Raw genomic sequence first — 14,701 nt, 5'->3', positions numbered from 1 at the left:
AGCATAACCTCCTGGTTCCGGAACTCAATCCCTCTATTAATAAAGGCCAAAACACTGTATGTCTTCTTAACAACCCTGTCATTCTGGCTGGCAACTTTCAGGGATCTGTATACATGGACACCGAGATCTCTCTGCTCATCTGCACTCCCAAGAATCTTACCATTAGCCCAGTACTTTGCATTCCGATTACTCCGTCCAAAGTGTATCACCTCACACTTGTCCACATTAAACTCCATTTGCCACCTCTCAGCCCAGCTCTGCATCCTATCTATGTCTCTCTGCAACCTACTACATCCTTCATCACTATCCACAACTCCACCGACCTTAGTGTCATCTGCAAATTTACTAACCCACCCTTCTAAGCCCTCAGCCAGGTCACTTATAAAAATGACGAACAGCAGTGGACCCAACAACGACCCTTGTGGTACGCCGCTAGTAACTGGACACCAAGGTGAACATGTTCCATTAACTACAACCCTCCGTTTTCTTTCAGCAAGCCAATTACTGATCCACAATCCCATTCGTCAGCATTTTGTACAATAGCCTACTTATCGAACACCATGCTGAAATCCATATACACCACAACCGGTTTACTCTCATCTACCTGTTTGGTCACTTTGTCAAAAAACTCAATAAGATTCGTTAGGCACGACCTACCCTTCACCAAACCATGCTGACTGTCCCGGATTAGATTATTCTTTTCTAGATGGTTATAAATCCTATCTTTTATAATCTTTTCCAACACTTTACCAACAACTGAAGTGAGACTCACTGGTCTGTAATTACTAGGGTTGTCTCTACTACCCTTTTTGAACAAGGGAACCACATTTGCTATCCTCCAGTCCTCAGGCGCTATCCTCCAGTCCTCAGGCACTATTCCTGTAGACAACGATGACTTGAAGATCAATGCCAAAGGCTCGGCAATCTCTTCCCTTGCTTCCCAAAGGATCATAGGATAGATCCCATCCAGCCCAGGGGACTTGTCTATTTTCACACTCTGCAGTATTTTTAACACCTCTTCCTTGTGAACCTCAATCTCTTCAGGTCTAGATGCAAGTAACTCTGTATCTTCCTCGCCAACATTTTCATTTTCTATAGTGAACACTGTCGAAAAATATTTATTTAGTGCTTCCCTTATCTCCTCTGACTCCACACACAACTTCCCACTATTGTCCTTGATCGGCTCTAATTTAACTCTCGTCATTCTTTTATTCCTGACATACCTATGGAAAGCCTTAGGGTTAACCCTGATCCTATCCACCAACAATTTCTCACGTCTCCTCCTGGCTCGTCTGAGCTCTCTTTTTAGGTCTTTCCTGACTTCCTTGTAACCCTCAAGCGCCCTGAGTTTTCACATTTTGTCCTAACATAAGCCACCTTCTTCTTCTTCTTGACCAGGGATTCCACTTCCTTAGTAAACCACAGCTCATGTGTTCGATATCTTCCTCCCTGCCTGACAGGTACATACTTGCCAGACACACAGGAGCTTTTCCTTGAATAAGCTCCACATTTTTAATGTGTTCATCCCCTGCAGTTTCCTTCCCCATTCTACACTTCCTAAATCTTTCCTAATTGCATCGTAATTTCCCTTCCCCCAGCTGTAACTCTTGCTCAGTGGAGTACCCTTTCCATCACCTGACAGAATTGTGATCGCTGTGGCCAAAGTGCTCACTTACTTCCAAATCTAACACCTGGCCAGGCTCGTTACCCAGTACTAAATCTAAAGTGGCTTCGCCCCTTGTAGACCTGTCTACATACTGTGTCAGGAAGCCCTCCTGCACACACCGGACAAAAACTGACCCATCTATAGTACTCGTACTGTAGTGATCCCAGTCAATATTTGGATAGTTGAAGTCCCCCATGACAACTATCCTGCCCCTCTCACTCCTATCGAGAATCATCTTTGCTATCCTTGTTATTCCCTTGTTCAAAAAAGGGAATAGGGATAATCCTGGGAATTACAGACCAGTCAGTCTTACATTGGTGGTGGACAAACTATTAGATAAGATTTATGATACTTGGAAAACCATAGTTTGATTAGAGATAGTCAGCATAGCTTTGAGAGAGACAGGTCATGCCTCACAAGCCTCACTGAATTCTTTGAGGATGTGATAAAACACATTGTTGAAGGTATAGCAGTGAAAGTGGGGTACATGAATTTAAGCAAGGTGTTTGATAAGGTTCCCTATGGTAGGCACATTCAAAGTAAGGAGGCATGGGATATAGGGAAATTTGGCTGTCTGGATGCAGACTTGGCTGGCCCATAGAAGACAGAGTGGTAGTAGATGGAAAGTATTCAGCCTGGAGCTTGATGACTAGAGGTGCTCCACAGGGATCCATTCTGGGATGTCTGCCCTTTGTGATTTTTACAAATGACTTGGATGAGGAAGTGGAAGGGTGGGTGGGTAAGTTTGCTGATGATACGAAGGTTGGTGGAGTGGCAGATAGTGTGGAGGGCTGTTGTAGGTTGCAACAGGACATTGACAGGATGCAGAACTGGACTGATAAGTGGCAGATGGAGTTCAGCCTGGAAAAGTGTGAAGTCACTCCTTTTAGAAGGTCGAATTTGAATACAGAATACCTGGACAGGGTTAAAGGGAGGATTTTTGGCAGTGTGGAAGAACAGAGGGATCTTGGGGTCCATGTCCATAGATCTCTTAAAGTTGTCATCCAAGTTGATAGGGTTGTTAAGGAGGTGTGGGGTGTGTTGGCTTTCATTAGCAGGAGGATTGAGCTTATGCTGCAACTCTATAGAGCCCGGTTAGACCACACTTGGAATATTGTGTTCAGTTCTGGTCGCTACATTGTATGGAGATGTGGAAGTTTTAGAGAGGGTGCAGAGGATGCTGCCTGGACTGGAGGGCATGTCTTACAAAGAAAGGTTGAGCAAGTTAAGGCTTTTCTCACTGGAGCGAAGAAGGGTGAGAAAAGACTTGATAGAGGTGAACAAGATGATGAGGAAGGTTTTTAGGAGAGTTATCAGAGGCCAGTTCATTACACAGAAATGTGGGTGCATGGAATGTACTGCCAGTGGAGTCAGGTACATGAGGGACATTTAAGCAACTCTTAGATAGGCACATGGATGGTACTAAAATGAAGGGCATGTAGGTTAGTTTGATCTTAGGGTAGGATAAAAAGTTGGCACAACAGCAAGGGCCAAAGGACCTGTACTGTGTTGTGCTCAGAATCCCTCCAGTGTGAAAACAGGCCCTGAGTCTACACTGACCCTCTAAGTTTCCTACCCAGACCCATTTCCCACCCTATTACTCTACATTTACCCCTAACTTCTGCACTGAACCTACACAACCCTGAACACTTTGAGCAATATAGCATGGCCAATTAGCCTAACTTGCACATCGTTGGGCTGTGGGAGGAAACCAGAGCACCCAGAGGAAACCCACGCAGACAGTCGCCCAAGGCTGTAATCGAATCCGGGTCCCTGACACTGAGGCCGCAGTGCTAACCACTGAGCCACTGTACCACCCTAACTGTTCTCTGTTCTATGTTCTAGATGTATTATCCAAGTTATCAGATGTATAAATTTATTTTGCACTTGTACATTTACATAGGTACCAATAGCTATCTGACAGTTTACTCAAGTGGCCAAACCATAGTTAAAACTGAACATATCACAATTAAATTATGTATTCAGCTACTCTGACCATGTGTGGCTTTCAACAGCAGTCATCTAGTAGTGATCGGTAGTAGATTGTTAATTTTTCTCCTATACCCTTTGATTGGTGCACTGAAATCAGTTTGGTACTGTCAAAACCATTACTTCCAACTAGTTGCTGAACCTCAGTTTGCCATTAGTAATCAACAAAAATTCTGCAGAAGGACAAGTGCAAATAAGTCTCAGTCACTTTCTTTCTGCAAGTATTTTATTGTCTATTGTAGAATCTCTGACACTGTAGCACTTTTTCAGTACTGCTCTGCCGTAAAAGCTTAGATTCTGTGCTCACATCTTGGAGTGGATTCGACACCATGTAATACATTCTGCTTCTATAGTACATCTTGTATCCCTAAAGTGATGCAACTGATCTCATTCTTGGTTTGACCACAATCAGTCACAAAAGGTTAACATCTCACTGTAGAAGCACAAGTTGAGGTCAATACAGTGCTCTTTTTGTCAGGGAATTGGAGAGATTGCAAGTTAATCAGCTTCAGGTTTCAGTTCAAAACACCCTTCCATCTATAACTACCATGATGTCTTAAGTGCACAATCTATTTTCGATAAATTAAACTTTGTGAAATGAAAACTACAATCACGCAGGGCAACAGTCGAAAACATAGAAGCAACTTTTATGAAACTCGACTGGTCAGCTTAGTAATGTTAGTAAATAAGAAGACTGGTAAGTGTCAAATCCCAACTGCTGTCAAACAATGGAGTTCAATCAATCCATTTGACTTATTTTAAACTGTTCTTATCATGCACTTTTTAACAAGATGGATTTGGCATTTTCAGCCACCAGGTGGCAGTGCCTCATGTAAATGAGGCAGCTGAACTGTAATTGCATCTGCAATCAGTGCACCTGGCAGCTTTTGATAAATATTTTTTGTGGTGTGAGAAAAGACAGAAACTTAGGATTTCCTCACAACCCGACAGCCATTTATGATACTACTGTAATACAAGAGAACAGCAAGCAATTTTAACATGAAGACCCAAAAATAGCAATGACGAATAATCAGATAATGTTTTCGTTTGGTGGCTTTTTGGGTAGAAGATCTTTTTATTTTACAGAATATTACAATGGAATCTTTAACATCAATCTGATGCTTCATATTGGGCATTGGTTTGCAGGGTCATCCAAAAAGTGCGACAGTAAAATCATCAAGAGGGGTTTGAATGCTTGATCTATGGAGGTAGAGGAGCAGGCAGTAGCAGAGACATAAAATGCAATAGAGGTAAGAGAAGTGAAAGAGAAAAAAAAGGGCAGAGGGGAAAAAAAAAATCAGGTCGTTGGAGACAATTTTAATGTCCCTTTTATTCTCACCAGAAATCCTGAGGGTGGCTCAGTCCTCAAAGTCCTGAATTCCAATCTAATCCAGGGCCAAAAGAATGATCCTTTGTCACAGTCACACAAGTCGCAATGTGGCACTTGAGCTGTGACTCATTTTCTTCAGTGGAGATGGAAACTTTGAAAATCATCTTTTAAATTGATCAAAATTTTCTGACTCAGTGCCAATTTGATCAGATTATGGAATGGAACAAGCAATTGTGCAATAGCAAAGTCTATGGAGACATGGTGTCATAGACTAAAAACGGAAACTACCATGGAGAGGATTAATTTTTTTTTAAATGTCACAAAGCTTAACAACTGTTAACAGGTCAAGTGCTGAATAAGATCACCTTTTTAATGGCCTGGCATTTCGCTGTTTCAGAGAATCCAATCATCTTATCAGGAGAGCAGATCTTAATGAATGGGAAGCCAGACTTCTCTGCAATCTTTGCAGCCAATGCAGTCTTGCCGCTGTTTGGAGGTCCTGTTCAGAATTGAAATTAGTACTAAATTAATAAATGTAGTGCTTTTTTCTGCATCAGCAATAAGTAATACAGGCATGTAACAGGCACGTAAGGTTACAACCATACCATAATCTCATACAGGAAAAGACACATGAATCCTTAGAGTGCAGGTTCCTAGCTCCTTGAAAGTGGAATAGCAGGTATTAGGATAGTGAAGGTGGTGTTTGGTATGTTTTCCTTTATTGGCCAGAGTATTGAGTACAGGAGTTGGGAGGTCATGTTGCGGCTGTACAGGACATTGGTTAGGTCACTGTTGAATATTGCGTGCAATTCTGATCTCCTTCCTATCGGAAAGATGTTGTGAAACTTGAAAGGGTTCAGAAAAGATTTACAAGAATGTTGCCAGGGTTGGAGGATTTGAGCTATAGAGAGGTTGAACAGGCTGGAGCTGTTTTCCCTGGAGCGTCGGAGGCTGAGGGGTGACCTTATAGAGTTTTATAAAATCGTGAGGGGCATAGATAGGGTAAATAGACAAGGTATTTTCCCTGGGGTGGGTGAGTCCAGAACTAGAGGACATAGGTTTAGGGTGAGAGGGAAAGATATAAAAGAGACCTAAGGGGCAAGCTTTTCACACAGAGGGTGGTATGGGTATGGAATGAGCTGCCAGAGGAAGTGGTGGAGGCTGGTACAATTACAGCATTTAAGAGGCATTTGGATGGGTATATGAATATGAAGGGTTTGGAGGGATATGGCCAGGTGCTGGCAGATGGGACTAGATTGGGTTGAGCTATCTGGTCGGCATGGACAAGTTGGACCAAAGGGTCTGTTTCCGTGCTGTACATTTCTACGACTCTATAACATGCCCAACACAAACGTATTACAGTACATTCAGCACTACAACAAACATCTCCCATATCACCTGGAATCCATCCAAAATCCAATGGGGCAGAAATATTTAAAACAAAACAGGTTAATTAGTATGAAACTCTGAAAAACTACAATTAAAGTAGCACTTTTATTTCTGACAGGATGGTATTGCATGCCACATTTCTCTCAAAACCCCAATTGCCAGCTACAATTGTAAAATAACTGACGTAACAGCAGCTAATTATGTACCTTGACTTGAGTTGAATACTCTGAAGTTTTGGCCAGAACATGTTCCGGCTCAGGCAAGAAAAGACAGGTATGCTAATTTTAGTTAACTCAGAGTCAAAAAGTTACCTTTAAAATGCCTGTCAAGATAGTCTGAGGACTATTTGATTTATATGGAGCAAGAACGAGCAAAAGAATCTCTGGTAACAATGAGTTTGAACAGCTAATTGACCTTCCATGATCTTCTATTCTCAATTCTGTGCCTAACCTGTGTTATTTATCAAGTAACAGAATACAGAGGTGCCTGAGATTATACTTTTACCCTACTGTACAAATTGAAGAATTTGACAGTGTTTCCAGATTTGGTCCCTTTTACGTCAGTAATGCAATCTGTCAGTAGCAAAGCATCACTGAAAAATGCGTTGAAAAACAAATACAAATACAAAGAAGTTACAAGAGATATGGTTACCATTTTGCTGGTGCTTTGTCTTATTCTTCACATGGTCATTTCATTAAACTTAGTAGATAATGGATATGACAGATCAGCACACAGCATCTGAACCCATACTCTTGGTCCTATACCAATATCTTCTACTAGTTCAAGTCAGTCTGTGCATAAGATCCAGTGTCTGTGAGGCCCAACCCCCTTCCCAACACAATCAAACTGCGAAGAAAGAAACTGAGCTACATGTCTACCAAACTGTTCAACAATAAACTAATAACTTGCATTTAACACGTGGAAAGGATTGGTGTCTTTGCATTTAGGAATATGGGTTACATCAATGACCAACAACTTTAATTGTAACTATTTGTAGAATTTTTAATCAACATTGTGGGCGGCACGGTGGCACAGTGGTTAGCACTGCTGCCTCACAGCACCTGAGACCCGGGTTCAATTCCCACTTCATGCGACTGACTGTGTGGAGTTTGCACGTTCTCCCTGTGTCTGCGTGGGTTTCCTCCGGGTGCTCCGGTTTCCTCCCACAGTCCAAAGATGCGCAGGTCAGGTGAATTGGCCATGCTAAATTGCCCGTAAATGTAGGGGCATGGGTGGGTTGCGCTTCGGCGGGTCGGTGTGGACTTGTTGGGCCGGTGGGCCTGTTTCCACGCTGTAATGTAATCTAATCTAAAAAAATCTAATGACAGTCTGTCTGTTTGATTACTTTATCCAGCCAACCTTTCTTCCTATCTCATCTGATACTTTTATAAGGAATAGACAAATGTTGAAAGTAAAAGCATTTTTTTAAAATGCTCTCATGATTTTTCTGCCTAGTTGCTTGCAGCAGTGTCAAAGAGATAAATCTTGATTTCCAGTCAATTCTGCAAGTTGGCAACATGTTGCTGCCTAAAGTCTATTTGTATGGGATAGATCCATTAGTAAAGCTCACCAATCAAGCATTTATTTTAAGCAGTCAAATAACATGGGTTTTAGTAAATTATCTAAAGCTCTTGATTAGTTTTTAAAAAGGTTTCAAAAACAATAATAAGTAGTCAGAATTTGAAATTAGATTCAGCAACCACTCTTAATTATCTGCCAGATATGTTATCCAATTCTGTGCATTCTTAGATAAAACCCAGGAGACAAAGAATATGATAGATCTAATTTTTGAAATATCCATTCTTGGGCCTGGATTCTTGTCCATTCCTGGTTGCTCTTGAGACAATGGTGGCAGCTTTCTTCTTGAACTGCTGCAGTCAGTGTGCTGTAAGTAGATGCACAACGCCATTATGAAGTGATACCCAGGATTTTGACTCAGTACAGTCAAGGATGGATGATATACTTCCAAGTCAGGATGCTGAATGGTTTGGAGGGGAACTTAAAGGTCGTATTCTAACATGCTTCTGCCTTGTCCTTCTAGATAGTAGCAGTCTTGAGTTTGATCACAACATGCTGTCTAATGAACCTTGGTGAATCTCTGCAATGTATCTTATATGTGGTACACAATACTCTGTTAGTGCATCAGTGACGAAGGAAATGAATGCTTGCGGATTTGGTGCCAATCAAGTGGGCTGCTTTGTCCGGGATACTGTCAATGCTTTCATCAGTGTCCTTCAAGCTGCATCCATCTAGGCAAATGGAAGCATTCCATCACATCGCCGGCTTGTACCTTGTAGATGGAGGACATGTTTTGGGCATTCAGGAATTCAGTCACGTACTTCAGGTATTTTGGCCTCCGAACTGTTCTTATAGCCACAGTATTTGTATGACCAATCCAATTCAGATTTTGCTCAAAGATAAAACCTAGCAAGTTGTTAGTAGGGGACTCAGCAATAATAACATCATTAAATGTCAAAGGGATGGTCAGATTGTTTCTTGCTGGAGATGGTCATCATCTGGCACTTGTGGGGTGTGGAATTTAATTGACACTTCTCAGCCCAAGTATGGACCCTTTGCAGATATTGTTGCATTTGGACTTACTTCAGTTCCGAATGATGCTAACATTATGCAGCTGTCAGCAAGCATACCTACTTCTGACCATTTGATGGAGGGAAGACCATTTGTGATGCAGATAAAGTCGGTTGGGCCTATGTCACTACCCTGAGGAACTCTTGCAGAGACGACCTTCAACGGAGCTAACTACCCTGAACAACTGCAATCATCTGCCTGTGTGGTGGTATAACTCAAACCAGCAGAGAACTTTCCTCAAACTCCACTGACAAGTTTTGCAAGTGGTCCTCGATGCCACACATGGTCAAATGCAGCCTTGATATCAAGGGCAGTCACATTTACCTCACCTCTGCAGCTCCTTTTTCTATGTTTGAACTAAGGCTATAATGAGGTCAGAAGCCGAATGACCTGAGCAGGAAAGAATCCTGGCTGGAGGCAGGGACATGGTTATAGCACCACAACAACTCTAATTCAGCCTGACTTTTGTTTTACAAATTTTGCAATCAACCTGGTCATAGATATTCCACACTTCTGGAGTAGGTGGGACTTGAATCCAAGCCTCGAGACCCAAGAGGTAGAGCCACTACCACTGTGCTGCAAGAATGTTTCGAACCGATTTTTAAAAAAAATTTACAAGCTTTTAGTCACACAGCACATATTGTGCCTCTCCAACCCAAGAAAGATATTTTCCCAGGAGAAAGTGAGGACTGCAGATGCTAGAGATCAGAATCCAAGAGTGTTGTGCTGGAAAAGCACAGCCAGTCAGGCAGCATCCAAGGAGCAGGAGAATCGATGTTTCAGGCATAAGTCATTCATCAGTCCTGTGCTTTACCAGCACCACACTCTTTGACTAAGATATTTATCCAGACACGTTATGACATAGCTCTGGAGGAGCTATGTCATAAACCCAGGTCTCCTGGCTCAAAAGGTAGAAATACTACCATTGTACCACAAGAGCCCTTCAGTCTGACCGAGTTTTTTTGTGGAGTTGCATTTTCTAATCAACCTGTTCAATGATGTTATTGCACACCACTGAAACAGGTGGGACGTGAACTCGGCTTTTCCTGCCTCAAAAAGGTAGGAATAATACTGCTGTGCCACAAGAGTCTTTGAGCCTGACTTGTTCTTTAATTAACCTATTTCTCTAATCAATCTGTCCTGAGATGTTACTACACACCTGTGGAGCAGATCAGACTTAAACTTGGGCCTTGGTACTAGTGTCTCTACAGGAGTAGAGGCACTAGTACCATAGGACTAAGAGGAGCTGATATGGCTCTTTGACTGGTCGACAGGTCTAGCATTTATACATAAAAACAAAAGCAAGGGAGACTGGAAAGTCTGCATTATGTCTTTATCACAGAATATAGTTAGCTCTGGCCTCAACTTGGACAATAAATTAATCTTTACCAAAAACTAATTCAAGAGTCAAGCTAAGGTAATATCAAATGCTTGTGTGCGGTGGGATACTTAAGTAACAAAACCTGCAGTTCTGGGTTCAAACTGCTGCCTTGTGCAACAATGCCAACAGCTATCCTACCTTATTCTTGTATTAATTATCCAGGCTGAAGGTAATGTTGGTCCTGGTAATTGCAACTTATATTTCCAACGATGTGAGGCAATCTATTTCATCCATAGCTTTTATTTTCAGCAGCAGCCAAGCTGTGCCATTGTTCCCACAAACAGCCTTTCTATTACTGGGCACATTGGGGGTTCTGAGTCAGGTTGGCAATCAGGAAGGCCAATGCAATCCAATGCATGATGCAGAGAATACCAATAGATCAATAGAATGAATTTGGCATTCAGCGATAAGATCTCTAGTCGTCTGTTCCTTGGACTGTGCAATTAATTCTTCCATGAGATGTGAGGCAGCATAGTGGCTCAGTGGTCAGCACTGCTGCCTTCAGCGCCAGAGACCTGGGTTCAATTCCAGCCACTGGGAGAATGTGCAAATTCCACACAGACAGACATTCTCCCAGTGGCTGCATGGGTTTCCTCCGGGTGGTCCTGTTTCCACACTGTAGGGATTCTTTCATTCTTTCTTTATATGTAGACATCAATGAAAAGACTGATCCATTTAGCTGATCCATAACAGTCCTTGAGAAGGCAGAATTAAGGTGCCTTAGAACATTATAGCGCAGTACAGCGCCTTCAGACCTCAATGTTGTGCCAACCTGTGGAACCAATCTGAAGCCCATCTAGCCTCGACTATTCCATTCTCGTCCATACGCCTATCCAATGACAATTTAAATGCCCTTAAAGTTAGCAAGTCTACTACTGTGACACTGGGTTCCACACCACTTTTACAGAGCTGCAGTAAAACCTCACAGCTCTTAAACTCAATTCCCCTGTTAATGAAAGCGAAAACACCATATGCCTTCTGCATAACCCTATCAACTTGGGTGGCAACTTTGAGGGATCGATGTACGTGGACCCCAAGATCACGCTGTTCTTCCACACTGCCAAGAATCCTGTCTTTAAACCTGTACTCAGCATTCAAATTTGAAATTTCAAAATGAATCACTTCGCATTTGTCCAGGTGAACTCCATCTGCCATTTCTCAATCTAACTATTTCTTGGAAGATAACTACGAATGCATCCATTATTTCTGCAGTTACTTCCTTTAAAGTCCTAGGATGCATTCCATCAGATCCAGGGGACCTATCAATTTTTAGCCCCATTAGGTTCTGTAGTACTTTTCTCTAATAACAACTATTTCATTTTTTCCCTCATCCTTTCTTGTGCCTTAACTATTTAATATTTTTGTAAGGCTATTGGTGCCTTCTAATGAGAAGATTGATGCAAGTATTTAACTCAATTCCTCAGACTGATTTTACAATTACTTCATACATTCAATTTACTATCCCAGGTGTATGGTGTGTCAGTGTGCTCTTTATGTAGTAACCATGATAACTAAAGGTACAAAACACACACTACGTTCAGGTAGTTTATCAGCATCATAACTATTTCTTTACCCTGCACTCACGAGCATTTGGATTAACATTACTTTTCACTTGAAGATATATAATAATTTCTACTTTTCAAGGATTCTTTTCATATGCCTACAATTCTGCTATGGATTGCTCTTGAACCACTTCAGTCCATTGCAGGGTGGAGGCTAGGTACCCAATTCGGAATAGAGTGCCAGGAGTTTGACCCATTAACAGTAACAAAATGGTAAAATAATTCCAAGTCAGGATGGTGGATACTGTGTATTCAGAGACCAGGTATGATGCTTCCACTTTCCAGGTCAATGTAAAATAACTAAATACCAGTGCCCTTGACATGGATGCCCTCTTTATTTCCTTCCCTATTTCGCTGGTAAAAATAAGATTCACCTACCTTCCAACAGGACACTGACCAGTGGGGTGCGATCACTGTTTTTAGTTTGCTGGACAAGCAACTCTCCATCATCAAGGGCCCGTGTGACAGGATCGCCCCACACAATGATTCCATTCATGATGTAGCTGTCATAATCTTCCTGGTTTATGCCAAAAGCCTGTGAAAGAAGTTGTGAAACCACATCACACACCCATTCTTCTGAAAATCAACACACATCTGACTGTCAACTTGATAAATTATTTCAGGGAAGGTAGAGAATATAATCCAAAACAAGCTAACATCATAGATAAGCATAGAACACCATTAGACTTTTCAGTTGATTTGTTGGGGTATAAACTGTCCCTCAGAGTCAAACGACAGGAAGATGAAGAACTTATGCTGGAAGCATCAACTCTCCTACTCCTCGGATGCTGCCTGATCAGCTGTGCTTTTCCAGCATCACACGTTTTGACTCTGATCTCCAGTTCTCACTTTCCCCCTACAAACTGCCCATCACGCAGCTAAGGTGTTCCCAGCACTCTCATCTCTGCTAGTTACTGCATCTCTAAATGGGAGGGTAGGTAGGCAATCTTTGATTAAGATAAATACTTGACACGACGTGGTGGAACTGAAGGGCCTGTACTGTTTTATGTTCTAAGTAAAGATCAACCTAATCTAAACTAAACACACCTCAATTTACTGCTGTCCATGTGCTTGCCAGCAGCCACTAAAATGCCCCTAGTATCTGTGACTCTACCACTACTGCTGGCAGTGCATTCCATGCACCCACCATTCTCTGTGTAAAGAACTTATCTCCCCTATACCTTCCTCCAATCACCTTAAAATTATAACCCCTCATGACAACCATTTCTGCTGTGGGAAAATCTCTGGCTATCTACTCTATCTATGCCTCTCATTACCTTGTACACCTCTATCAAGTCACCTCTCTTCCTTCTTTTCTCTAGTCTGAAAAGCCCTAGCTCACTCAGCCTCTCTTGATAAGACAAGCCCTCCAGTCCAGGCAGAACCCTTGTTAATTTTCTCTGCACCCTCTCTAAAGCACTTACATCCTTCCTATAATGGAGGAGACCAGAACTGAACACAATATTCCAAATGTGGTCTAACCAGGGTTTTATGGAGCTGCAGCAAAACTTCACGGCTCTTAAACACAATCCCCCTGCTAATGAAAGCCAACACACCATACACCACCTTAACAACCCTATCAACTTGGGTAGCAACTTTGAGGGATCTATGTACATGGACCTCAAGATCCTGCTGTTTCTCCAAACTGCCAAGAATCCTGTCTTTAACCCTGTATTCAGCATTCAAATTTGACCTTCCAAATGAATCATCACAATTAACCAGATTGAACTCCATCTGCCACTTCTCAGCCCAGCTCTGCATCAGCCCTTGACACTATCTACAACACTACCGACCTTCGTATCATCGGCAAACTTAGTAACCCACCCTTCCACTTCTTCATCCAAGTATTTTACAAAAACTACAAACAGCAGAGGCCCAAGAACAGATCCTTGCAGGACACCACTGGCCACCAACCTCCACGGAGAATACTTTCCATCCATTTCCACTTGGTGTCTTCTTTTGGCCAGCCAATTCTGTATCCAAACAAATTTCCCTGGATCCCATACCTCCTAACTTTCTGAAAAGCCTACAGAACCTTATCAAATGCCTTGCTGAAATCCATATACACTGCATCCACTGCTCGACCTTTGTCAATTTGTCTCGTCATGTCCTCAAAGAACTCAATAAGGTTTGTGAGGCAAGACCTGCCCCTCAAAGTTATGCTGACTATCTTTAATCAAACTGTGTTTGTTCAAAATAGTCATAAATCCTATCTCTTAGAATCCTTTCCAGTACCTTGAACATCATAGACGTAAGACTGGCTTGTCTGTAATTCCCAGGGATTTCCTTATTCCCTTTCTTGAACAGAGGCTGTTTAAGCAACGCTTATTGCGAATGTGGGGTAACTTTGTTTCTCTGAGATAGACCAGGAATGGTATGGTGAAAGAGCCTTGGATGACAAGAGAAGAGGAGCTTCTTGTCAAGAGGAAAAAGGACGCTTATTTAAGATTGAGGAGACAAGGATCTGGCACAGCTTTAAAGAATTATAGGCTAGCTAGAAAATAATGTGAACATAAGAGGTACAGTTAGTAAGTTTGCAGATGACACCAAAATTGGAGGTGTAGTGGACAGCGAAGAGGGTTACCGCTGATTACAACAGGATCTGGACCAGATGGGCCAATGGGCTGAGAAGTGGCAGATGGAGTTTAATTCCGATAAATGTGAGGTGCTGCATTTTGGGAAAGCAAATCTTAGTAGGACTTATACACTTAATGATAAGGTCCTAGGGAGTGTTGCTGAACAAAGAGACCTTGGAGTGCAGGTTCATAGCACCTTGAAAGTGGAGTCGCAGGTAG

The 14,701-nt window shown here is 42.1% G+C and overlaps 1 protein-coding gene across 1 annotated transcript in view; it reads right to left on the bottom strand.

Moving 5' to 3' along the window:
- LOC122540015 (vesicle-fusing ATPase) overlaps nucleotides 1–14,701 on the bottom strand; it is a 278,045-nt gene that overhangs the window by 122,876 nt on the left and 140,468 nt on the right. Inside the window, exons 14-15 of the mRNA XM_043675302.1 lie at nucleotides 12,285–12,441; nucleotides 5,351–5,484 (exon numbers count right to left, since the gene is read on the bottom strand). Of these exons, the coding sequence (XP_043531237.1) occupies nucleotides 5,351–5,484; nucleotides 12,285–12,441 (291 nt within the window). The remainder of the gene's footprint in view (nucleotides 1–5,350; nucleotides 5,485–12,284; nucleotides 12,442–14,701) is intronic.

This window comes from Chiloscyllium plagiosum, chromosome 33 (genome assembly GCF_004010195.1).
Source record: "Chiloscyllium plagiosum isolate BGI_BamShark_2017 chromosome 33, ASM401019v2, whole genome shotgun sequence".
Lineage (NCBI taxonomy): Eukaryota > Metazoa > Chordata > Chondrichthyes > Orectolobiformes > Hemiscylliidae > Chiloscyllium > Chiloscyllium plagiosum.
Note: the sequence above shows the minus strand (reverse complement) of the source record. Positions and strands in the feature narration are given on the sequence as shown.